Source organism: Oncorhynchus masou, chromosome 2 (genome assembly GCF_036934945.1).
Source record: "Oncorhynchus masou masou isolate Uvic2021 chromosome 2, UVic_Omas_1.1, whole genome shotgun sequence".
Lineage (NCBI taxonomy): Eukaryota > Metazoa > Chordata > Actinopteri > Salmoniformes > Salmonidae > Oncorhynchus > Oncorhynchus masou.
In genome coordinates, this window is record NC_088213.1 from 50908926 (window position 1) to 50935967 (window position 27042).

The following is a 27042-nucleotide window of genomic DNA, read 5'->3' on the forward strand; positions in this document are numbered from 1 at the left end:
TTCACCATAGGGATGGTGCCAGGTTTCCTCTAGAATGCCAAGCATCACATCAGCCCAACAAGTTCAATCTTGGTTTTATCAGACCAGAGAATCTGCACCTTTAAGTGTCTTCTGGCAAACTCCAAGCAGGCTGTCATTTGCTTTTTACTGAGGAGCGGATCCTTAATAAAGTCGTCATTCAACAAGACTCGTTTCAATGCTAATTTCTACATTGAAAAATACTGTAAACATTTTAGTTTAATGTTTTAATTGCGCGACTATGATCTCCTTGGTAAAAATGTCAATGAATGAGACTTTAGTTAATTCTGAGGACCAGTTAATAAAACTGGTCCTCAGTAGTGCAGTTGGTAGAGCATTGCATGCACCATGCTCTACCAACTGCATTACTGAGGACCAGTTTCTTTCATCATGCATGGTAGAATTGTTACACTCTCAGTAGTAAATGCAATCTAACACCATGCTAAAGTTTCTGTCCACTCGCTTAAGTGTTGAGCGCCGTCCTGTGCCTTACCCAGTCAATGGAGAGTATATATTGTAGCACAGCAAAAACAATACTGTATTGCTCTTCCCTCATCTGTCAGCTGCCAAGTTGCCACCCTCATTTAACTACGTTAACTCCATCACTGCTACTCATCCTTTTCTTCTTCAGATGTCTATAGAGGAGCGACTGGGCAAGATTGAGATGTCATCTGAAAAGGGTGTCAAGGGGGCCCCTTCTCTGCAGACCGACAACTTTGCGGTGCTGCTGGTGCAGGGCCTGGAGAGCAAGGATGCCAACATCCTCAATGTGAGTGTACCCTTTTGTTGTATACAGTTGAAGTTTACATACTCCTTAGCCAATTACATTTAAACTCAGTTTTTCACAGTTACTGACATTTAATCTTAGTTTTAGGTCAGATAGGATCACCACTTTATTTTACTGATGTAAAACGTCAGAATAATCGAGTGATTTATTTCAGCTTATGTCTTTCATCACATTCCCAGTGGGTCAGAAGTTTACATACACTCAATTAGTATTTGGTAGCATTGGATCAAACAGGGTTTTGGTTAGCCTTCCACAAGCTTCCCACAATAAGTTGGGTGAATTTTGGCCCATTCCTCCTGACAGCTGGTGTAACTGAGTCAGGTCTGTGGGCCTATTTGCTCACACATGCTTTTTCAGTTCATCCCACAAATTTTCTGTAGGTTGAGGTCAGGGCTTGTTGATGGCCACTTCAATACCTTGACTTTGTTGTCCTTGAGCCATTTTGACACAACTTTGGAAGTATGGTTGGGGTCATTGGAAATCTAATTAGCACAATACTAAAATCCCATACAAATCTGTCAGTTGGTGATCTGAGTTTGTAGCTTCCGAACGGAAGCACACACTTGGTATTCTCTCAACCAGCTTCACCTGGAATGTTTTCCAACAGTCTTGAAGCAGTTCTCACATGCTGATTACTTGTTAGCTGCTTTTCCTTCACTCTGGGGTCCGTCACATCCCAAACCATCTCAGTTGTGTTTACGTTGGGTGATTGTGGAGGCCATGGTCAAATAGTCCTTACACAGCCGGGACGTGTTGGGTCATTGTCCTGTTTAAAAATAAATGATCGTCCCACTAAGTGTAAACTAGATGAACAATTAACCCACTTAGTTTCAAAAGTTTCAATTTCACTAACTCTGACGCATTTATTTGAGCTGCAATTTCTGAGGCTGATATCTAATGAACTTGTCTGCAGCAGAGGTATCTCTGGGTCTTTCCTGTTGCGGTCCTTATGAGAGCCAGTTTCATCATAGCGCTTGATGGTATTTGTGTCTGCACCTAAACCAAAATTCATACTTTTTCCTGAATTGGCTGACCTTCATGTCTTAAAGTAATGATGGACTGTTTCTCTTTGCTTATTAGCTTTTCTTGACATAATATGGACTTGGTCGTTTACCGAATAGCCCTATCTTCTGTATACCACCCTCTACCTTGTCACAACACAACTGATTGGCTCAAATGCATTAAGATTTAAAATTCCACAGTTAACTTTAAGGCACACCTGTAAATTAAAATGCAATCCAGGTGACTCCCTCATGATGCTGGTTGAGAGAATGCCAACCGTGCAAAGCTGTCAAGACAAAGGGTGTCTACTATGAAGAATCTCAAATATAACATTCATTTTTATTTAACTTTTTTTTTTGTTACTACATGATTCCATATGCGTTTTCATAGTTTTGATGTTTTCACGATTATTCTACAATGTAAAATGAAAGAACCCTTGAATGTTTTAAGCTTTTGGCCTTTACTCTACATGTTGGTGTTTCTGCTCAATCAATCAAATGTTTTTATAAAGCTTTTCTTGCATCAGTTGCTGTCACAAAGTGCTGTACAGAAACCCAGCCTTAAACTGCAATCATCAAGCAATGCAGGCGTAGAAGCCTATTAATTAAGAAAAATATTTACAGGGCATACTTAAATTCACACCAGATAAGACAGGATAAATACTCCAGATACAGACTGACCCTAGCACCCTAACGCCCAAATTAACGCAGCGTGAAGCTGAGGTCGGAGGGGTTGGGTATAAGACACTCTCTTGGACTCCCACAAGACTGGTATGAAGGCCCCCCAGTACCAGTCAAACATTAATGGGAGTATACAGTATATGGACACTGTTTCGTGACCAAAATAAGTGGTTAAATACATGTCCAATTGCAAGGTGTCTCAGATATTGGCAAAAAATTGAGGGGGTGTGGTGCTGTCTTTTCAATGCTTTTGACAGTAAGGCCAAATACAAATATTTTTTCTAATGTGTATGTATGTTTTAAAATTCATTATCAAGTAACATGATCCTTTGTTTGACTGTAAAACAATTCCTTAAATCTTGATAGTTTACTGGACAGTAAGATCCAAGACATCTCTGCCTCCTTATTGTAGTTGACATCAATTTAGAATTGACATTCTTAACACTTCTAACTATTAGTCTTTGTCTCTTCTGACATTGGTCTCTCCTCCGCCCCACAGAAAGTGTTTCAGACCCGGAAGGACATGTTGATAAAGAAAACAGTTGCGCGGGTACCCCTCCCTGCCGTCTTGCCATTGGTGGAGGAGATCACCAAGAGAATGCAAGGGCATCCATACACGTAAGTGAACACCGTCGAATCTGTTATCAGATATAATCAGATCTCAATATCAGCAGTCGCATGATGAATTTTAACATTTCTCTACATTGATGCTAAAATTAAGGGTATCAATTTTGTGCTGAGATTTGTTTTTCATCAGGAATGAATCTGTAATACCCATTTTGTTCACTATCTTTAGCTTTACATCAATATTACCTTTAGAGCTGTTTTAGTCATCAATTGGTGTCATTTCTAAATCCCCAGAACTTGTTGCCTAAAGTGAACCTATCTGCACCCTTAACTCCTCTTCCCCTTTGTACTACAGGGCAGTGCTGATGGTGCGATGGCTCAAGGCTGTTCTCATGCAGCACACCTCCTACTTAGCCTCTGTGAGTTTGTCTTCATGTAGCGCCTTAAAGCTTCAGGTCTAAAACATGGCTTGACCAGCAGACTGAATGGCAGCAATACAGTTCCACTCTGCAGGTAGCCTAGTGGTTACAGCGTTGGGCCAGTTACCAAGGTTGCTGGATCAAATACCTGAGCCGACAATGTACAATCTGTCTTTCTGCCCTTGAGCAAGGCAGTTAACCCACTGTTCCCCGTTAGATCCCAGTAGCCCTCAAATCATGAGTTTTAAGCTTTGAATTCCTTGCTCTTGAGAAATTAGTTAAACTCAGTGTTATTGACAGAATGACCGGGCCAATATTTAATCTTCATTTAAACAAATCCAAGGAATAATGCTATCATGCATACTAATTTATGTGTGTTCAATCCTCTGTACCAGTTGCCAGACCTGGTGTTTCAGCTGGGAGTACTGTACCACATGATTGAGAGTAGAGTCAAGATGTTCCACAAGCTGACCAAGCTGCACGGCAAGCTCTATCTGCTCATGACACAGGTAGGTCTCAGCAGTTGTAGCAAAATAGTTAATCTTTCACAAATGTATTTGATTGCCAGTGCCATTCCCATTACTCTACACACAGATGGGTCCTGAAACTAGGCCCACTTATTCAACGGCTGTGATTGACCAGTTCATTCAGGTGTGTTAATGCTGGAATAACCCAAATAAGTGGAACTGGTTGGGGGTACTCGAGTAGAGGTTTGGTGAAACTGTTTGAGATGGATGATTAGACAGTGGAAGCCACTACTACCCTGTATCAAAAGTGACTGACCCTTTGATGGCCAGGTCATTGATAGTGCAGCAACAGTGAAAAGAGAGCCTTTCCCTTTTGGATGTGCCCTTTGTCCCTACCAAATCCTGGTTCTCAGGAAATCTCAAGTGTTATTACATACAGCCGGGAAGAGCTACTGGATATAAAAGCGATGACAACTTACCAACATTACGACCAGGAATATGTCTTTCCCGAAGGAAATCCTTTATTTGCACCTCCACCTTGGATATGGGATCTTATCCCTGTGGCCTACTGCAGGAGAGGCAGACTTAGCGGTCTACAGGTCAGACTCAGACCCCCTACTCCCGGGCATATTACTCGCCAAGGGCCAAACTCTAGATAACAAGGTGGATGAAATTAGGGCAAGAGTTGCCTTCCAGAGAGACATCAGAGATAGTAACATTGTTTCACGGAAACATGGCTCACTCGGCATCACGTGGACTGGAATGTGTTCCGGATAGCCTGAGACATTGACGCATACATTGACTCAGGGGGGCGGGTTTATTAGCAAGTGCATCGGAGATGTCGTTCCTTCTGTGACCATTAAAATCTTCCCTAACCAGGAACTGTGGAATGATGGCCACATGTGAAAGTGCGAACCACTGCTTTTAATTATGGCAAGATGACTGGAAACATGACCGAATACAGTGTAGCTATCCTCTCCAAGGCAATCGGACAAGCAAAGCGTCAGTGTAGAAACTAAGTGGAGTCGCAATTCAACTGCTCAAACACGAGACGTATTAGGCAGGGTCTACAATCAATCACGGATTACAAAAAGAACCAGCCCCGTCGCCGATACCGTCTTGCTCCCAGACGTATTAAACCACTTTGCTCGCTTTGAGAACAATAGTGCCACTGACACAGCCCACTACCAAAGCCTGTGGTCTCTCCTACGTGGCCGACGTGAATAAAACATTTAAACTTGTTAACCCTCGCAAGGCTGCCAGCGCAGACGGTATCCCCAGCCGCGTTCCTCAGGGCACGTGCAGACCAGCTGGCTGGTGTGTTTACGGACATATTCAATCAATCCTTATCCCAGTCTGCTGTTCTCACATGCTTCAAGAGGGCCACCATTGTTCCTGTTACCAAGAAAGCTAAGGTAACTGAACTAACCCCATTGCACACCTGTCGTCATGAAGTGCTTTGAGAGACTTGTCAAGGAGCAGATCACCTCCACCCTACCTGATACCCTAGACCCACTCCACAATTTGCTTATCGCCCCAATAAGTCAACAGATGATACAATCGCCATCACACTGCACTCTGCCCTATCCCATCTGGACATGAGGAATACCTATGTAAGAGTGCTTTTCATTGACTACAGCTCAGCTTTTAACACCATAGTACCGTCAAATCTTCATGAAGCTTGACACCCTGGTTCTCGAACCTGCCCTGTGCAACTGGGTCCTGGACTTTCTGACGGGCAGCCCCCAGGTGGTAAAGGTAGGAAACATCTCCACCCCGCTGATCCTCAACACTGGGTCCCCACAAGGGTGTGTTCTCAGCCCTCTTGTACTCACTCTTCACCCATGACTGCGTGGCCATGCACGCTTCCAACTCAAATAATCAAGTCTGTAGACACCACAGTGGTAGGCTTGATTACCAACAATGACAAGACTGTCTACAGTAAGGAGGTGAGGGCCCTCGAGTGTGGTGTCAGGAAAATAACCTCCCTCCACGTCAACAAATGAGATGATCGTGGATTTCAGGAAACAGCAGAGGGAGCACCCCCCCATCCACATCGACGTCACAGTAGTGGAGAAGTTAAGTTCCTCGGCTTTCACACCATGGACAACTTGAAATGGCCCACCCGCACAGACAGCGTGGTGAAGGCGCAACAGCACCTCTTCAACCTCAGGACGCTGAAGAAATTTGGCTTGTCACCAGAAACACTTGCCAACTTATTCAGGTGCACAATCAAGAGCATCCTGTCGGGCTGTATCACCGCCTTGTATGGTAACTGCACTTCCCTCAACCGCAAGGCTCTCCAGAGGGTGGTGCGGTCTGCAAAATCTATCACCGGGGGCAAACTACCTGCCCTCCAGGACACCTTCAGCACCTGATGTCACAGTAAGGCCAAAAGAATCAAGGACAACCACCCGAGCCACTGCCTGTTCATCCAGAAGGCGTGGTCAGTACGGTTGCATCAAAGCTGCGATCGAGAGACTGAAAACCAGCTTTTAGGCCATGAGACTGTTAAACAGCCATTACATTTACATTTAAGTCATTTGGCAGACGCTCTTATCCAGAGCGACTTACAAATTGGACATCACTGACAGACTCAAATCTCTGGCCACTTAAATAAAGGGATCACTTTAAATAACGCCACTTCAATAATGTTTACATATCCTACATTTCTCATATGTATATACTGCTCTGTACCATCTACTTGCCTATGCCGCACGGCCATCGCTCATCCATATATTTATATGCACATTCTTATTCATCCCTTACATTTCTGTGTATTAGGTAGTGGTTGTGAATTTGTTAGATTACTTGTTAGATATTACTTCATGGTCTGAACTAGAAGTGCAAGCATTTCGCTACACTCGCATTAATCACCCTGTCTCATATTTTGAAATTATGCTTTACAGCAAAAGCAATACAAGCGTCTAAGTTTATCGATAGCATAAGATTATGTACACTTAGCATCAGGAAGCTTGGTCACAAATCAGAAAAGCAATCAAATTAATAATTTACTTTTGAGCTTCAGATGTTTTCAGTCACGAGACGCCCAGTTAGACAGCAAATGTTCCTTTTGTTCCATAAAGATGTTTTTTTTTATATCCAAATACCTCCGTTAGTTTGGTGCGTTATGCCCAGGAATCCACCGGAAATAGCGGTCACGACAACGCAGACAAAAATTCCAAATTATATCCATAATGTCGACGAACATGGCAAACGTTTTTTATAATAAATCCTCAAGGTGTTTTTCAAATATCTATTCAATAATATATCAACCGGGACAGTTGGCTTTTCACTAGGACCGGGAGGAACAATGGCTGCTTCTCTCTTTTGCGCAAAAATCACTCAGAGCCCCCACCTGACCACTTACGTAATGTGGTCGTTCGTGCTCATTCTTCAAAATAAAGGCCTGAAACTGTCTAAAGTCTGTAGACACCTTGGTGTTTTTTTTTTATGGAAGTTTGAAGCCACCAAGACTCTCGCAAGAACTGGTGGCCCGGCCAAACTGCGTGAACGGACAAGGTCAGGTCGGTGACCAAGTACCCGATGGTCACTCTGACAAAGCTCCAGAGTTCCTCTGGAGATTGGAGAATGTTCCGACCATCTTTATAGCACTCCTACATTCAGTCCTTTATGGTAGTGGCCAGACTGAAGCCACTCCTTGATTTAAAAAGCACATGACAGCCTGCTCTGAGTTTGCTGGAGAGCACCTGAAGTACTCTGACCATGAGAAAAAAGATTCTCTGGTCTGATGAAACCCAGATTGAACTCGCCTGAATGCCAAGCGTCACGTCTGAAGGACACCTGGCACCATCCCGATGGTGAAGCGTGGTGGTTCATCTTCCAACGGGACAACGACCCTAAGCACACACTTCTGAGAAGTCTGTCCTGGACTTGGGCCCGATCTAACATCTGGGTAGACCTGAAAATAGCTGTGCAGCAACGCTCCCCATCCAACCTGACAGAGCTTGAGGGTCTGCAGAGAATAATGAGAAACTCTCCCAAATACAGGTGTGCTGAGTTTGTGGTGTCATACCCAAGAAGATGCAAGGCTGTTGTCACTGCCAATGGCACTTTAACAAAGTACTGAGTAAAGGGTCTGAGTACTTATGTAAATATTTCAGTTACTACATTTAATGTTTCTGAACCTGTTTTTAGCTTTGTTATGGGGTATTATTTGTGAATTGAGGTGGGGGGGGATGTTTTAATCAATTTTAAAACATGGCAGTAATGTAACAGTGTAGAAAGTCAAGGGGTCTGAATGCACCATTTGGACATTGTTGGGTGGGACTTGCTTCCATTAAGCCACAAGCATTAGTGAGGTGGTGCACTGATGTGGGGAGATTAGGCTTGGTTCGCAGTTGGCGTTCCAATTTCTACAAAAGCTGTTCGAATGGGGTTGTGGTCATGGCAAATGGCACACCGATCTCGCTGACGTACGTATGTAGCTTTGTGCATGAGGGCGTTGTCATGCTGACACCAAAAAGGGCCTTCCCCAAACTGTTGCTACAAAGTTGGAAGCACAGAGTTGTCGAGAATATAATTGTATTCTGTAGTGTTCTTGGCTTGTGGCTGCTCAGCCATGAAACCTATTTCATGGAGTCCTCGAAGAACCGTTCTTGTACTTATGTTGCTTCGAGGCAGTTTGGTTCTAAGTAGTGATTGTTGCAACCAAGGACATATTTTTACTCGCATCGGTATTCGTTGGGCACTTTCTGGTGAGCTTGTATGGCCTAACAGTTTGTGGTTGAGCTGCTGTTGCTGCTTGGTGTTCCCCACTTGTGTTAACCGCTTCCTTTAAATAATTTCTTCCCTCCACCAGGTGGCGACAAGCAGCAACGAAGTCAAAGACGTGGACCACACAGCCAAGCTTGTCTATGAAGAGGGTAATGGCCACACTTCCCACTTTCTTTTTTCCATTTTCTCTTCACACATTCACTATGTGCATTTCAGCTCCCTTAAGTGGTGTTCCCTTTATATCATTCACTTCATTGATACTGATTTGAAAGCGCAGGAGAGCAATTTACTGTTAGTGCAAATTAAGAAATTAATGCACCATTTATGTTGGAGCTCTAGTCCAATTTAGATTTGTCTCACAACTAATATACCCTAACTTAAATTAAATGCACAATCTCGTCCCCTTTTTTTTTAAATTGCTGGGCAACGGCACACATTTCAACAAACGCCCGGTCTAAATGCGTTTGCATGGTTAATATTAATTACCGTGACTTGGTTACAAGGTTTGTTTGATTTGTTACATTAAATAATTTCGTAATGACAGAACAATTTATGGCTATCTGTTTATCGCTAGTAAAACTGCTAGCCATTGGCTGCGAACAGCTGAGAACTACTAGTTAACTGGCAAACAGTAAACTTCGGGAGAACCGACTCCAAGAAATTGGCAGATGGCCTTCTCGTGGCAGAAGTAAGAACTAGAAAATTCAGAGGAGAATCTCTTTTTATAGATTGCTTACTAAGATCAAAGAAACAAGGTAAGGATTTGTAAATAATAACAGTGCATTGTATAAAAATGCTACAATTTAAGCAAAGGCCATATGCATTAAAACCTCTCTGGGATATGGGGACGCAAATGTCCCACTTGGCCAATTGCCAGGGAAATGCAGAGCGCCAAATTCAAATAAAATTCAAACTTTCATTAAATCACACATGCAAGTTAGCAAATTAAAGCTACACTCGTTGTGAATCAAGCCAACATGTAAGATTTCAAAAAAGCTTCTTGTGCTTTCGCTGAAAAGCCATCTGATGATAGCATAGCAGTAAACAAAGAGAATATTTCAACCCCGCAGTCGCTGCACGACGCAGAAATAAAATATAAATCATGCCTTACCTTTGCCGAGCTTCTTTTGTTGGCACTCCAATATGTCCCATAAACGTTGAGTAATTCCGTTCATATATATCCGAAATGTCCATTTTTATTTGCCGTGTTTGATCCAGAAAAACAACGCTTCCAATTTGAGCAAAGTCACTGCAAAACATCTTTAAATTTAGCTGTATACTTTGCCAAAATATTTCAAACTATTTTTGTAATACAACTTTAGGTATTTTTAAACGTTAATAATCGATCAAATTGAAGACTGGCCTATCTTCAATAGAGGATGAGAGGAAACTAACGCTACTTTTAAGACTGGTGACATCCAGTGGAAGCGGTAGGAACTGCAAACAAGTGCCTAAGATTGTTTCCCCATGAGAACCCATTGAACAGACAGCGACCTCAAAAATAAATAATTCTGAATGGTTAGTCCTCGGGTTTTGCCTGCTTCAAGTTCTGTTATACTCAGACATGATTCAAACAGTTTTAGAAAATTCAGAATGTTTTCTTTTATTTATTTTTATTTCACCTTTATTTAACCAGGTTGAACAAGTACTCATTTGCAACTGCGACCTGGCCAAGATAAAGCATAGCAGTGTGAACAGACAACAGAGTTACACATGGAGTAAACAATTAACAAGTCAATAACACAGAAAAAAAGGGACTCTATATACATTGTGTGCAAAAGGCATGAGGTAGGCGAATAATTACAGTTTTGCAGATTAACACTGGAGTGATAAATGATCAGATGGTCATGTAGAGATATTGGTGTGCAAAAGAGCAGAAAAGTAAATAAAAACATTATGGGGATGAGGGAGGTAAAAATGGTTGGGCTATTTACCGATAAGACTATGTACAGCTGCAGCGATCGGTTAGCTGCTCAGATAGCAGATGTTTGAAGTTGAGGGAGATAAGTCTCCAACTTCAGTGATTTTTGCAATTCGTTCCAGTCACAGGCAGCAGAGAACTGGAACGAAAGGCGGCCAAATGAGGTGTTGGCTTTAGGGATGATCAGTGAGATACACCTGCTGGAGCGCATGCTACGGGTGGGTGTTGCCATCGTGACCAGTGAACTGAGATAAGGCAGCGCTTTACCTAGCATGGACTTGTAGATGACCTGGTGCCAGTGGGTCTGGCGACGAATATGTAGCGAGGGCCAGCCGACTAGAGCATACAGGTCGCAGTGGTGGGTGGTATAAGGTGCTTTAGTAACAAAACAGATGGCACTGTGATAGACTGCATCCAGTTTGCTGAGTAGAGTGTTGGAAGCTATTTTGTAGATGACATCGCCGAAGTCGAGGATCGGTAGAATAATCAGTTTTACTAGGTTATGTTTGGCAGCATGAGTGAAGGATGCTTTGTTGCGGAATAGAAAGCCGACTCTAGATTTGATTTTCGATTGGAGATGTTTGATATGAGTCTGGAAGGAGAGTTTACAGTCTAGCCAGACACCTAGGTACTTATAGATGTCCACATATTCGAGGTCGGAACCATCCAGGGTGGTGATGCTAGTCGGGCGTGCGGGTGCAGGCAGCGAACGGTTGAAAAGCATGCATTTGGTTTTACTAGCGTTTAAGAGCAGTTTGGAGGCCACGGAAGGAGTGTTGTATGGCATTGAAGCTTGTTTGGAGGTTAGATAGCACAGTGTCCAAGGACGGGCTGGAAGTATATAGAATGGTGTCGTCTGCGTAGAGGTGGATCAGGGAATCGCCCGCAGCAAGAGCAACATCATTGATATATACAGAGAAAAGAGTCGGCCCGAGAATTGAACCCTGTGGCACCCCCATAAAGAGACTGACAGAGGACCGGACAGCATGCCCTCCGATTTGACACACTGCACTCTGTCTGCAAAGTAGTTGGTGAACCAGGCAAGGCAGTCATCAGATAAACCGAGGCTACCAAGTCTGCCGATAAGAATATGGTGATTGACAGTCGAAAGCCTTGGCAAGGTCGATGAAGACTGCTGCACAGTACTGTCCTTTATCGATGGCGGTTATATCGTTTAGTACCTTGAGCGTGGCTGAGGTGCACCCGTGACCGGCTCGGAAACCAGATTGCACAGCGGAGAAGGTACGGTGGGATTCGAGATGGTCGGTGACCTGTTTGTTGACTTGGCTTTCGAAGCCCTTAGATAGGCAGGGCAGGATGTATATAGGTCTGTAGCAGTTTGGGTCCAGGGTGTCTCCCCCTTTGAAGAGGGGGATGACTGCGGCAGCTTTCTAATCCTTGGGATCTCAGATGATATGAAAGAGGTTGAACAGGCTTGTAATAGGGGTTGCAACAATGGCGGCGGATAGTTTCAGAAATAGAGGGTCCAGATTGTCAAGCCCAGCTGATTTGTACGTGTTCAGGTTTTGCAGCTCTTTCAGAACATCTGCTATCTGGATTTGGGTAAAGGAGAACCTGGAGAGGCTTGGGCGAGTAGCTGCGGGGGGGGGGGGGGGGCTGTTGGCCGAGGTTGGAGTAGCCAGGCGGAATGCATGGCCAGCCATTGAGAAATGCTTGTTGAAGTTTTTGATAATCATGGATTTATCGGTGGTGACCGTGTTACCCAGCCTCAGTGCAGTGGGCAGCTGAGAGTAGGTGCTCTTGTTCTCCATGGACTTCAGTGTCCCGGAACTTTTTGGAGTTGGAGCTACAGGATGCAAATTTCTGCCTGAAGAAGCTGGCCTTAGCTTTCCTGACTGACTGCGTGTATTGGTTCCTGACCTCCCTGAACAGTTGCATATCGCGGGGACTATTCGATGCTATTGCAGTCCGCCACAGGATGTTTTTGTGCTGGTCGAGGCCAGTCAGGTCTGGAGTGAACCAAGGGCTATATCTGTTCTTAGTTCTGCATTTTTTTGAACGGAGCATGCTTATCTAAAATGGTGAGGAAGTTACTTTTAAAGAATAACCAGGCATCCTCAACTGATGGGATGAGGTCAATGTCCTTCCAGGATACCCGGGCCAAGTCGATTAGAAAGGCCTGCTCACAGAAGTGTTTTAGGGAGTGTTTGACAGTGATGAGGGGTGGTCGTTTGACTGCGGCTCCGTAGCGGATGCAGGCAATGAGGCAGTGATCGCTGAGATCCTGGTTGAAGACAGCAGAGGTGTATTTGGAGGGCCAGTTGGTCAGGATGACGTCTATGAGGGTGCCTTTGTTTACAGATTTAGGGTTGTACCTGGTGGGTTCCTTGACGATAATAATAATAATATGCATATCTTCTGTTCTTGGCATGAATAGCAGGAAGTTGAAATTGGGCACGCTATTTATCCAAAAGTGAAAATGCTGCCCCCTGTCCCAAAGAGTTTAGAAAGGAAAAGATGCTGGCTCAAATAGAAGCCTGTTTCTAACCACCTGTTTCCAGTGTTTTAAGCAAATAAACACTGTGGCTATTAATGGAAGGTTTACGTTAATGGATTGACACCAATGGTAGAGATATTGTATTTGATATACGCAAAGGATCTCATCTGAATAAGCTGTCTCTCTTACAGTACAATGATGCGTGGTTATTCCTAGCTCATTATCTCCTCAAATTACTGGTTAGGATTTGCATTCCAGGACATTTGTATATCCTTAGTCAGACTTGCTAATACAGCAGGGCACGCCAAACTACGATTACTCCTGATACCGGGTGACCGACGCCACAGCGGTGGTGTTCAATTCAAAGCCCCCTACAATTATTTTCAGTAAACATCACTTGAGCCGGTCTCTAATTATAGAGCTGTATAAAATGGTTTATTGAACCGTATGGGATGTATATTCATGACTTAACTTGATTTAAGTTGACTAACTCAGCTACTCAGATTATTACTGTCTTCTTGGTAAGGGAAGACCCCCATGAAATGGAGAAATTAATGGCAACTTATTTCCATTGGGCGAACCAATCGCAAATACCACTCAAATGGACGGCAGTTCATCAAAACCATACTGCAACCAGAACATTGCAAACGCCAAGTGTAATAAACCCAAAATCCCATAGGGGTTGAGCGCGCTTCTGTAGATTATAGTATGGGAAATGGTCTCAAAGTCAAGTCCCTAGGGTGAAATTGTCTATACATATGTTGTAATCGTATGGACATTTGTCTTATTTTATTGATTTTGTCCATAAGGCTTGTGTTTTGTCCATTTGCCATATATGATCATAGGAAGTCTGCTTCCAAACCAAAGTCAGTGAACATTTCCAACTGGCGCATATACTGACCAAATCATATCACTATGTTAAGCCCTCAATCTACCTAGGTCTATTTTGTGTTTGATCATAAGAAGTAAGAATTTCTCGATGTTGACTCGGCATGTCCAATTTATATTTAATTTAATATTTATATTTGGTTGTCCTTATGGATATGCAATGGACACAGTCAACTTGCAGAAGAGCATGTTCACAACTGACAATATAGCATATGTGTACTGGACACTGTCCAATCACGGTGATTCCAGCCTGTCCATTTGGTGATGGAAAATCCCTCATTAAAATACATTGGAAATGTGCAATGGGTATTTGCCAACACAAATTGGACATGCTCTAATATACTGCAGAAATGACCAATTGACTAGCTCGTTAAACTCGGGATGGCCGAGCAGTTATAGTTGGTCCTCTCCATCGCTCGTTGGTGTTGATTTCAGCCTGTCCATTTGGCGACGCTAAATCTGTTTAAATCATAATAATGTAAAACACGTTACATTCTAGCTGTGTGTCCAGTTCTGACATGTGCAGGCCTTGCTGAGGTGGCCCTGTATCCTGAGTTTTGGCTCGATCGCTCATTCGGAGCAGCGACCTTAATTAGTGCTGAAAAAGCACTTTTTCAGGGCATTGCTATGGGGTCCCTTAATGAGCTATCAGACAAACTTTAGGGTCTCTATGGGCCGAGGTGATTTCAATGCACCTAGTCTTGTGACTTGTGTCATTTTTGCGATTTTCAAAATGAATTCAAGTCATTGCAAATGGATGAGGCTGGCTGTTGGCCTGAACCTTCTAGAGCCACAACTCAACTTGCACTACCGACTTGCCAAGTTAAATTAAAAATAAATGATATTGCCAACTTAATTTGACAGTGAGAAGGAAGCCTTAACAGAATACAAATATTCCAAAACATGCATCCTGTGCATCAAGAAGTTAAGAACAAAGTGTTAATTACAATGATGGCCTAAGGGCCCCCTACGGTGGCTGGGACTAAAATGTAAATATTGGATGTAACGCACCACAATGAGACAACACTACATAAAGAGATCTAAGACGACACCATAGCAAGGCAGCAACACATGACAACACAGCATGGTAGCAGCACAAAACATGGCACAAACATTATTGGGCACAGAAAACAGCACAAAGGGCAAGACGGTAGTAGACATGTTGATCCATCTTCAGTTCTATCACAGCCATTACTGTTTTAATGTCCAATTTGTCCTTATGGTAAAATCCCTTAGTGCTTTCCTTCCTCTCCGGCAACTGAGTTAGGAAAGATGCCTGTATCTTTGTAGTGACTTGGTTTATTGACCCACCATCCAAGTGGATCCAAGTGCAATTAGTAACTTAACCATGCCAAGGGTTATTCAGTGTCTGATTTTTTTTATTTTTGCATATCTACTAATGGGTGCCCTTTGCAGGGCATTGGAAAACCTCCCTGGATTTTGTGGTTGTAATGAAATTGTGTAAAATTCCCTGCTTCACTGAGGGATCTTACAGATCATTTTGAGGTACAGAGATGAGGTTGTCATTCAAATCATCTTAAATACTATTGCACACAGTGAGTCCATGCAACTTGTGATTTGTTATGATAACACTTACTCATGAATTGATTTAGGCTTGCCATAACGAAGGGGTTGATTGACTATTTCATTTGTAATGTGTTAACATAATTCCCCTTTCACATTATGGTGTATTGTGTGAGAGCCAGTGACAATCTAAATGTAATCCATTTTAAATTCAGTTTAACAAGTGATAGTGTCTACTTTCTGAAGGCCTTGTATTAATACATTACTAGCTCAAACTTAATCTGCAAAAAATGTTAATTAGTGGGTGATGGTTTACAAATTCAGCACCAAAGTGGGGTAGACAAACTGCTACATTGTCCCCTCTAATGCGGTAGATGCCTTGTCTCTTTATAGCTCAGATTAGGGTAGGGACAATTTATGCTTATGCTTTTTGTCTGAAATCATCACCCACTTGTCAGTGTTTTGAGTACAATATTTGATTTGTCTATAGAAATGATCCGGGGGGGGGGGGCTTTTGATTAGATGTTCAGGAGTCTTATGGCGTTCGGGTAAAAGGTTTTAAGGCTTTTGGATCTTGACTTGGCGCGCCAGTACCGCTTGCCATGCGGTCTTAGAGAGAACAGTCTGACAAGGGTGGCTTGAGTCTTTGACAATTTTGAATGCCTTCCTCTGACACTTCCTGGTATAGAGGTCCTTGAAGGCAGGAAGCTTGGCACCAGTGATGTACTGGGCCGTACGTACTACCCTCCAACTTTTTTCAGCCTGTTTCAAAAGCACATGGTTTAGACTGCTCGTCAAAATGATAGCTGTTCATTATGAAATTACCATGTCCATGTTAAATGACACTGACTTAAAGCAAAACTACCAAAACTATTTATTAAAGGAATAATCGAAATAAAATCTGAATGATTAAACTTGTGTAGCCTACCGGAGTGGACGCAACTGTTAAAACCACAATTTTCCACACTAACAATGACCCAGCAATTAACATGGGTTGTCACTCAATTAATTAATCTTTTATGGTCGGCATTGCAAAAGCCATTTTACGAAGGTGTGAATGCCGACTGTGCCATGTGGAAGTATGAATAGCCTATTTGAGCATGACTTGGCTACCCCTGAGCAGCTGTCTCCCGCACTGGGGGCACAGTAATACGCAGTTACATGCTTGATAGTTTGTAAGGCTACTGAACTGAATGAGAGGGCTCATCAATTTTCACAACAGGTAAGGTTTGGGGTTTTTTTGGATTAAAAGTTCAGTAAAATTGTATCGTTACCTTTTTGTATGGGTTTTCGCTCCCGCTGACCGGTGCACTCATCTTTAACATTTGAACCTGGGACATGCTTATCGGTGAATAGTTACAACCTTAATAGTATAAAGTAACGTTAAGACAAATTGTACCTTTTTTCTTCTGCGGTTTTAAAATGGTGTGACTGGTTACATTTGCCTCGTGGCAAACTCAACAGCACGCGCCACTAGGCAAAATATGCGAGTTGAAACAAAGCACAGGGAGGCTATATGCTACAGTTAACACAATCTGCTGACAAATTTGCTTACTGTACATGATTCAAAACAAACTCTAGATCTAAATGCATGTTTCCATGAATAACGTGACCAACATGTTTCCAAAACTGTTAAAATAATGTCTGAGTAACAGAACTGATATGGCAGGTGAGAACCTGAGAGAAATCCATCCAGGAAGTGGGATTTTTTTTAAATGTAGTTTTCCACTGACTGCCTATACAGTATCCCATGACTTAGGACTCTAATTGCACTTCCTATTGCTTCCACTAGATGCCAAAAGTCTTTAGATATTGTTTCAGGCTTGTATTCTGAAATTGCGTCCCACACCCCAGAGTTTAAAACTATATTTGTGAAATTTCTTTCCTCCCTACCGTGTTTCAGCCAATCAGTTGTGTTGTGACAAGGTAGGGTTGGTATACAGAAGATGGCACTATTTGGTAAAAGACAGTCCATATTATGGCAAGAAAAGCTCAAACGAGCAAATTACTCTTACTTTAAACTGATAAGGTCAATCTGTAAAATGTCAAGAACTTTTGACAGTTTGAGTGCAGTCGCAAAAAGAAGCACAAGCAATGGACATTAGACCAGTGGAAAACTCCTTTTTGTTTGAGTCCATTTGAGATATTTGTTTCCAACTGCCGTGTCTTTGTGAGATGCAGAGTAGGTGAGCAGTTGATCTCTGCATGTGTGGTTTCCACTGAAGCATGGAGGTGTGATTTGTTTAGGGGTGCTTTCTGGGGATACAGTCAGGGATTTTTTTATATATATATATATTACTTTTTTTTTTTTTTTTTTTTTTAGTACAATTCAAGTCTGCGATACGCCATCGGGTCTGGTTTGCGCATAGTTCTGGTTTGCGCATAGTTTCGCAATCTTTTTTCTTTTCACGGGACAATGACCCAAAACACCTTCAGGCTGTGTTATGGCTATTTGACTAAGAAGGAAAGGGATAGGTGAATACCGAGAGTGTGCAAAGCTTTCAAGGCAAAAGGGTGGCTACTTTGAGAATTTCCAAAATAAAATGCATCACTTTTTTGGTTACTACAATTCCATATGTTATTTCATTCTACAATGTAGAAAATAATACAAATAAAGAGTCCTGGAACGAGTAGGTGTCATCGTTTGACTGGTACTGTATATTTAGGATGTCAATCAGTTTCAATTTACTTTTTGTTGCTAATTAGAATAGTACATTACACATTCCATTTTGAAATTTTAGTTTGTGCATCAGCAGTTTTTCCTCATGTCTCGCTGATTGCCAGTCAATTATCCCATGTCAGCTAACATTATTTTTTTAGATATCTGGTAAACTAACTTGGCATCTAAACTTGTTATCCAGATCAAATTACCGGCTGGGGTCCCCCGTTGACTTTGTTAGTCACTCTCACTCGGATATTATAAAACATTTCTTACATTTTTCTCCACCCCATGGCAAAATGTGTAAAATAGCTTGAAATGAATTCTCTGCTGTATTGTGTTTATGGATCCCCATTAGCTGCTGCCAAGGCAGTCCCTACTCTTCAATACATTAACAACGCACAGTGTGTGCCCCTACTCCACTATGACTTATATACATGACAAAATTCGTGTGTAGTGCATATGAAATCATGAGTGCCTAGGTTTCTTTTGCTTCACAATCCCCTCTGTTTAAAAATATACTAAAAAATACACCTCATTGAACAATCTGATTCTACTGCTTGCATCAGTTACCTGATGTGGAATAGGCTGCCATGTAGTACTGTGCACCTCAGTCTGTTCTGGACTTTGGGACTGTGAAGAGACCTCTGGTGGGGTGTGCATGGATGCCTGAGCTCTCTGCTATTCGTTTAAACGGACACAAATACAAGTCGTGATTAAGTCTCTCTCCTCCACTTGGAGACAGAGATTCACATGCATATTATTGTTAAATCTCTGTGTACATCCAAGGGCTAGATGTGCTGTTCTGAACCATTTGCAATTGTCTAAATTCCTTTTTTGTGGCACCTGACCCCATGACTGAACAGTAGCCCAGGTGAGACACAACTAGAGCCGCTTGGCCCTACCTTGTTGATAGTGCTGTTAAGAAAGGAGTAGGGCTTTATTATGGACATGCTTCTCGCCCTCTTAGCTGCTGTGGTATCAATGTTTTGACCATGGCACATTCACAATACCGGGTACTCCAAGCAGTTTAGTCACCTGTTTGCTCAATTTCCACATTTATTTATTACTAGGTTTAGTGAAGGATTTGTCCCAAATACAATGCTCTTAGTTTATGAATTATTTAGGTCTAATTTATTCCTTGCCACCCATTCTGAAACTAATTGCAGCTCTGAGTGTTTCAGTCACTAGTAGCTGACGTGTTGTCATCCGCATACATATACACTGACTTTACTCAAAGCCAGTGGTATGTTAGTAGAGATTGAGTTAAGGGGCAAAGAAAGCTTCCCTGGGGAATTCCTCATTCTACCTGGACTGGGTTGGAGGGTCTTCCATTAAAGAACCGTGTAAGACAGATCACTCTATCCACAATATAGCAGGGAATGTAAAGCCATGTTTTTTATCATACATTTTTCATACAGTTTGCCTTTATTCCCTAAATTTCATTGTAGGTGCTCCAAAGCCATTTACTATGTTTGTTTCAGTGTTTTTATTCAGTTTAATCATGATTTTTCAATTTGTAATACATTTGCCAATTGGTTATACATCCAGACTAATTTGCCATTCCCTTTGCCTCATCCCTCTCAACCATACCATTTTATTTGTTTAATTCCTCATCAGTCCACAGGGTATTGAGTCATTTTCTTAATGGGCCCATGCTTATTAACTGGGTTAAGCCATTTCAGAAATGTGCAGCGTCTGTTTGCTCCCCTTCCCATGGACCAAGAGATATTTTTTTCAACAACGTAGCAATGACTACATAACTTATTGTGTGACATCTTATACACCGTTAGGTCCAGCCTTCGGATCTTTGGTTTTCCTAGATATGATACTAATATTGTGATCACTACATCCGATGGATGTGGATACTGCTTTCCAGAACATTTCTGCAGCATTAGTAAAGATGTGATTTAACACTTGTTTTCATTCCTGTGCTGTTTAACAACCCTAGTAGGTTGTAGCCACTAGTTAGTTTGAAGCTTTATGAGTGGGAAGCTTGATGAAAGCCCGTCAGTATTTAAGTCACCCAGAAAATGTCTATCACATTCATTTATCAAGAATTTCACGTTATTCGGATACTGACTGTTGGCACTTGGTGGTCTATAGTAGCGTCTCACAAGAAGGGGCTTTATGTGCGGCAGATTAACCTGTAGCTGTGTTACTACAACAGTACTTAACATGAAGTCCTCTCTAAGCCTTCTAGGAATGTGGTTCTGAATATTAACCGCAACACCTCCACTTGTGTTTGTCTTCTGTAAGTGTTATAACCTTGTATTGCTACCACTATCATCAAAGGTTTTGTCTAATTGCGTTTCGGAGGTAGTCAAATGAATGATCTGCTACTAGCACATTAATAATTTCATGAACCTTGTGTTAACGTGGGTTATTTTGAGCACTTCTGGGATGCTTGCTTGTGTTCATTTCTTTACTGGAAAGCTTAGCAGAAGTAGATATTCTCATGTTATTTTTATGTTAGTGTTGGGTGAGCAGCACACTGGACTTCCTACTAAGGCTCAGTGCTAACAGCATAAATATGGTTCATAGGAGTGTGATTGCTGCGTGCAATAGCTGTAGGCATTCAGGGCGTTGTTAGAGGGGCATAAATTAGGTTACTTTGTCCTATGTACATGTGCTAAAGCATTGGCTTTGCAATGGTAGCGCTGAGCTGGACTTGGGTCATTGACAAAGTAAATGTCACAAACACAGCCTTATAATGCACTAACGCCATCCAGCCACCAGCGTAGAAAGCAACTGTTCCACTCTGCGTTTTCCAACTTTCTTACATAGGCTGGCAACCTGCGTGATCAAGGAAGCCACAAGCTTGTAATCATTGGCAGGCAAACAATTGCTGCATTGGGGCTCTTAAGTCCCTAAATAAAGTGTAGTAGTTACAGCGGTGGAACTGTTCAGTTACTTCTCCAGACGGAGTGCTCCGTTGTAAAACATCTGGCTAACTTGGGTAACTTGATGGCTAGCAGTTCAGCTAGGTTAGCGGCTCTGTTAACCAGTCAGTTAAGCGGGATTCTGGGATGAGAAATGGAGGTCCTAGTGTTTTAACAGCTAATCACGTCACGGAATCCATACAAAAACAAGTTTGGTGTTATGTTTAAGTCAAAAATAAGTTTCCAGCATAGTGTTCAGCTGCACACTCAACGAAGGTCCCCAATGAGTGTACTCAATCATCGTTCTTCTGGAAGGTTCTCCAATCAGGCCTTTATGGTTGTGGCCAGACGGAAGGCACTTTTAATGAGTCACATGACAGCCCGGGTTGAGTTAGCCAAAAGGCACCTAAAGGACTCAGACAATATGAATGCCAAGCGTCACATCTGGAGGATACCTGGCATGGTTGTGGCAGCAGCATGCTGTGGAGTTTTCCAATGGCAGGGACTGGGAGACTAGTCAGGATCGAGGGAAAGATGAACGGAGCAAAGTACAGAGATCCTTAATGAAAACCTGCTCCAGAGCGCTCAGGACCTCAGATTGGGACGAAGGTTTACCTTCCAACAGGGCCATGGCCCTAAGCACCCAACCAAGACAATACAGAAGTGGCTTTGGGACAAGCCCCTGAATGTCCTTCAATGGCCCAGCCAGAGCCAGGACTTGAACCCGATCGAACATCTCTGGAAAGACCTGAAAATAACTGCGCAGCAACGCTCCCCATCCAACCTGACAGAGCTTGAGAGGATCTGCAGAGAATGGGATAAACTCCCCAAATACAGGTGTGCCAAGCTTGGGTCATAGTCAAGATGACGCAAGGCTGTAATCGCTGCCAAAGGTGCTTTAACCTCTAGTGACACCCCATCCCGTGAACGGGACCGTTGTATATGACACTAATTAGCATAACGCAACAGACACAAATATTACTAGAAAATATTCCTATTAATGAAAATCACAAGTGAAATATATTGAGACGCAGCTTAGCCTTGTGTTAATCACCCTGTCATCTCAGATTGTCAATATGCTTTTCAGCCAAAGCTATACAAGCATTTGTGTAAGTTTATCGATAACCTAGCATAGCATTTTGTCCAGCTAGCAGCAGGTAACTTGGTCACGGAAATCAGAAAAGCAATCAAATTAAATCGTTTATCTTTGAGCTTCGGATGTTTTCACTCACGAGACTCCCAGTTAGATAGCCAATGTTCCTTTTTTCCAAAAATATTATTTTTGTAGGCAAAATAGCTCTGTTTGCTCTTCACGTTTGGAAGAGAAATCGCCTACGTCACAATGAATCAAAAATCAACTACGTCACAATGCTGTAGACACCTTCGGGAATACGGAGAAAGAGTAATCTGGTTGATAGCCCATTCACTGCTCAATAGGGACACATTGGAACGCAGCGCCTTCAAAACATGAGGCACTTCCGGATTGGATTTCTCAGGCTTTTCTGTTATACTCAGACAATATTTATGCAGTTTTGTAAACTTTAGAGTTTTCTATCCTAAATTGTCAATTATATGCATATTCTAGCATCTTGTCCCGACAAAATATCCCATTTTACTATGGGATTTCCAAAAATGAAAATACTGCCCCCTCGACACAAGGTTAACAAAGTACTGAGTGAAGGGTCTGTATACTTATTTAAAGGTGATATGTCAGTTTAATAAATTATACATTTGATAAAATGTCTAAATCTGTTTTTGCTTCGTCATTGTGGTATTGTATGTATATTAGACAAACTATGTATCTTAGAATAAGGCTGTAATGTAACTGCAAAGAGTGAAGTGGTCTGAATACTTTTAGAATGCACTGTAGTTGCAAGCGCTCCACAATACTTTTGAGGTAACATTCTACAAGAGGAACAGGAGTTCAAGTAGTGGAACATTTGAGGTGCTGGTACTCTGCGCGCCGGTAAGCTCCTGCCCATGTCAAGCCTTGCTGCTTATCCCTAAGCAAATATCCTACAGCTGTTTGTCCCAAGCTCACTGGCTCGGACAACTCCTGAGGTCCCTGACTATTTTATACAATGTTGCAGGCATGTCATGTTTAGCACATGTGTTTTTATCAGGATATTTTCTACAGGCCCGCTGTGATGTTTTTATTTGTTGGCTTTATGTAGGCTATTTTTTACATGGCTGGCCGTGTCAATAGAATGAACTTTATTTATTTAATTTTGGATAGAGTTGTGATGTAACCACATGACAATGATTTTGAGAAGAGGTTACTATAAATTAAATATCACTTTCACAAATGTGCATATAAGAACCATAACTGCCATGCAGATTGGTAAAAATTGTAAGGTAAATTGACATTCCACATGAAAGGTAGCAGACTCCTCGTGTAGCTGCATCTTCAGGAGAGGCATGGCAGAATCTGCTAAAACCAGCAGGACCAGGAGGTGATTTACTCAGGTCAAGTTTACTTTATGTATTTATTTTTGTACATTTTCTGTTCATCTAGACCTCTGGTGCCCTCGAGGCATTTTATTCACTAAACCGTAAGCTTAAAGCATCAGACAAGCTCAACTCATGTCGTTGAATTTATTAAAATACATAGGTGTGTGTGTGTATATATGGAAACATATACCATTTAAAAATGTATTGGTCAAAAGAACAGTCGACGTTCGATCGACCAAGATTTTTAGTCGTGACAACCCTAACGCAGATGCTGTATGGGCGTTCCTGTCCTTTTTAACTTGTCACTTTATTTCCTTGGTCACATGTACCTCCAATTTATCAAATTCTAAATCTGATCATGCAGAATTACTTTGAAGACGCCCTAAAGGATTACACCCTCACGGTGGCCCTTCTGTTTAAGTCTCCAGAGGGTTCGGTGTTTGCAGCTGCACCTCTCCATTTGTGGTTATGTAGGAGTCCAAATAATACATCCGTTCTGTATTCAAACACAATGCTCTGCTTAGCTGTCAAACAAACCCTGAACTTGTCCGCCACACACACTGTCCTCCCTCTGTATTTCTCTTTACCATGAACAGTGATAACTGTATAAATACTGCTACTCTACACAATACAGCTGACTTACTGTATGCATTTGCTTTCGAATTACGAATTACTTCAAGCAATCAGTCAAGACCTCCGTGTGTCACAGCTGCGTTTTCTTTTAAGAATTCAAATGCAAATAAGGATGTTTCCTCAACAGCATTCGAGAAGGGATGTGTGCACTTTAACACAGGGCTGTGTTCAACAGTTTATTCTCCTCGCGTGACTTATTTTCCCTCTTTCAGTATGTGTTCTCGGTCTCTCTCTGGCGGTCTTTCTCTGTTCTGACTAATCAATATACACAAATTGAAATGCAACATGTAAAGTGTTGGTCCCATGTTTTAAGAGCAAAAAAAATCCCAGCAGTTTTCCATACAGTTTATTTCATTTTGTGCACAAATTTGTTTACATCCTGATAGTGAGCATTTCTCCTTTGCCAAGATAATCGTTCCACCTGACAGGTGTTACAAATCAAGAAGCTGATTTAAACAGCATGAACATTACACAGGTGCACCTTGTGTGGAATTTTTCACCACAGGTGTCTCAAGTTGAGGGCATGTGCAATTGTCATGCTGACTGCAAGAATGTCCAAAAGAGCTGTTGCCAGAATTGATTGTTCATTTCGCTACCAACATTTTAGAATTGTCAGTACCTCCAACTGGACTCGCCACAGCTTCTTTACCTGCATGGTCATCTGAGATTGGGGGGGTATTTCTGTCTGTAATAAAGCCATTTTTTGTTGGGGATAATCTCATTCTGATTGGTTAGGCCTGGCTGTCAAGTGGGCGGGCTTATGCCCACCCATGGCTGCACCCCTGCCCAGTCAGGAGATCCATAGATTAGAGCCTAATGTTGTTTTTTAATGACTGATTTTCTTTTGAAGTTACAGAACTCAGTAATGTCTTTGAACAAAAATATGATTAATTTCAATGTAAAAATATGTGTAGTGGTTCTGCAAAGTGTCTGGACTGTGGCTTTGACTGACCAGTTTTGTCTCCTCCACTTTAGAGTCCTCTGATGACAATGCTTCAGGTGACGAAGGTCTTCCAGATGAGGATTCTGATGTAGGTGGTTAAGATGACACAAAGGGGCTGTGGGTAGGATGGAATACAGATGTATTGTTAAATGCTTTATCAAGTAAATAGGAAGGGGTTTCCCAATCCCAAATGGGTGCATGTTTTGTTTTTTTACCCTAGCACTAATGTAACGGTACTCTTGTATACAATCAATCATAGACACCAACTCCAACTTGTGGCACCAGTCATGGAGATTTATTCTGATAGGTACAGCACAAAGTTGCACGTCCAACTTTGCACTCACGCACTGTACAAAATATACGAAGCCCCCCCAGACGCGGTAAGTTGCTTGCTAGTATTAGTGGGACTTCTCTACAACAAAATGCACAAATATTCACAAATGCTGCATCTTATGTGTGATGTTCAAATAACATTTACAAACAAATTGATATAGATTGTACATTAAATCATCACTTGGGAGTATAAAAATCACTTGACGTACAGTGCTTTGCAACCAACAACTTACCGCTGGTTTGGTGCTTGTTCACTGGGATGATTCTAACTGAAACATCCTCCCTCGTAAGCAAACTACGCAAACCAGCCAATAAGATGCCATGTTGAGTAGGTGAAGGCAAGACTAAACTAAAACCAAAAACCCATTTGGCTCAACAATAAAGTGGCAAGGGGAATCATCAATATAACCCTTACACTAAACCTCGATTCAACTTCACCAAGCCTTTGATTAAGTTGGAAACAGTTGGTAAAAAAACAATATAGCGTGCACCCCTATGGGTCCATAGAACTAGTGCTGTGTTTGGGTGGAAAGGAATACAATACAGATTATACAATGAGGTGTCGTAAAGTGCACTTTTGCTCTTGAACCAACACATTCTCACTGACATTGTGTTTATTGGAAGGTTGACGTATGATGAAGAGTGAAGCGTCTCACTGTATTGTGCGTTTCTGTGCAGAACTGGGAGGAGGATGAGACTATGGAAGACAAGGCTGAGGAAGGCATGAGGATGGAATCCAAAGTGACTGGCGATTCCGACATCGAACCGGGGAACGAGAGCGAGGAGGAGTGACAAGCAAAGGAAACCAATTTAACAAAATAAACTACAAATGGACCTGAAAGATTTATATGTACTTTCATTTATTTTTATCCTTTTGATTTTCTTATCAGAACAAAATGGTTTTATAGAAAAAAATGGGCAGGCAGTGGTTGGTATATGGCGGTGAGTGAGGCCACCATTGTGCCACAACCAGGGACCTCCACTATGGAGGTGGTGTTAAATACCCACCCCACTACCAACCTGAAAGCCCCATTATTTTGAAGCTGGACGAGGCTCAAGCGCCATGCTTCTCCCCCAATCGCCGCCTTTTTTCCACTTGATCTGTGGTTCTGGGTATAAACCATGTGTTTGTGACCATCGTCCGCACTGCTTGTTCCAGAGAAGGTGGGCTTGTTGCCAGACATGGGCTGCATATTTCCTGCATAGGACTGGTCAAAAGTAGCTCGGTATGCGCCCTTGTTCTAAGTATTTAACTATTTAGGGTGCCATTTGGGATGTAACCATGACTAATGGGGCATGTCCCCACTCAATGTAAATCAGTATGAACAGTAGTGTTTGAGTCCCCCTCTTTCCTGAGCTACCCACCCCTCCCCCAGGTTTCTTGGTATTAAATATTCTTCTGTAAAGTCTCCAACTGAACCTTTGTTGTATTTTCTGAATCTGATTTTGGTGTCCTTTAACCTGTTGAAACTCCCCATCCCGGATCCGGGGTCGTGACTAAAGCCTCAGGCTCATTAGCATAACGCAACGTTAACGATTTCTGAAAATCGCAAATAAAATGAAAATAATGCGCCTGCTCTCAAGCTTAGCCTTTTCTTAACAACACTGTCATCTCAGATTTTCAAAATATGCTTTTGAACCATAGCAATTGACTAATTTGTGTAAGAGTATGC

At 42.2% G+C, this 27042-nt stretch overlaps 1 protein-coding gene across 1 annotated transcript in view; it reads left to right on the top strand.

Moving 5' to 3' along the window:
• The window catches only part of wdr43 (WD repeat domain 43), a 41326-nt gene extending 14548 nt beyond the window's left edge, over positions 1-26778 (top strand). The window contains exons 11-17 of the mRNA XM_064925772.1: positions 650-787; positions 2987-3105; positions 3410-3473; positions 3869-3982; positions 8763-8826; positions 25069-25124; positions 26048-26778. Of these exons, the coding sequence (XP_064781844.1) occupies positions 650-787; positions 2987-3105; positions 3410-3473; positions 3869-3982; positions 8763-8826; positions 25069-25124; positions 26048-26161 (669 nt within the window). The 3' untranslated portion in view covers positions 26162-26778. The remainder of the gene's footprint in view (positions 1-649; positions 788-2986; positions 3106-3409; positions 3474-3868; positions 3983-8762; positions 8827-25068; positions 25125-26047) is intronic.
• The last annotated feature ends 264 nt before the right edge of the window (positions 26779-27042 follow it).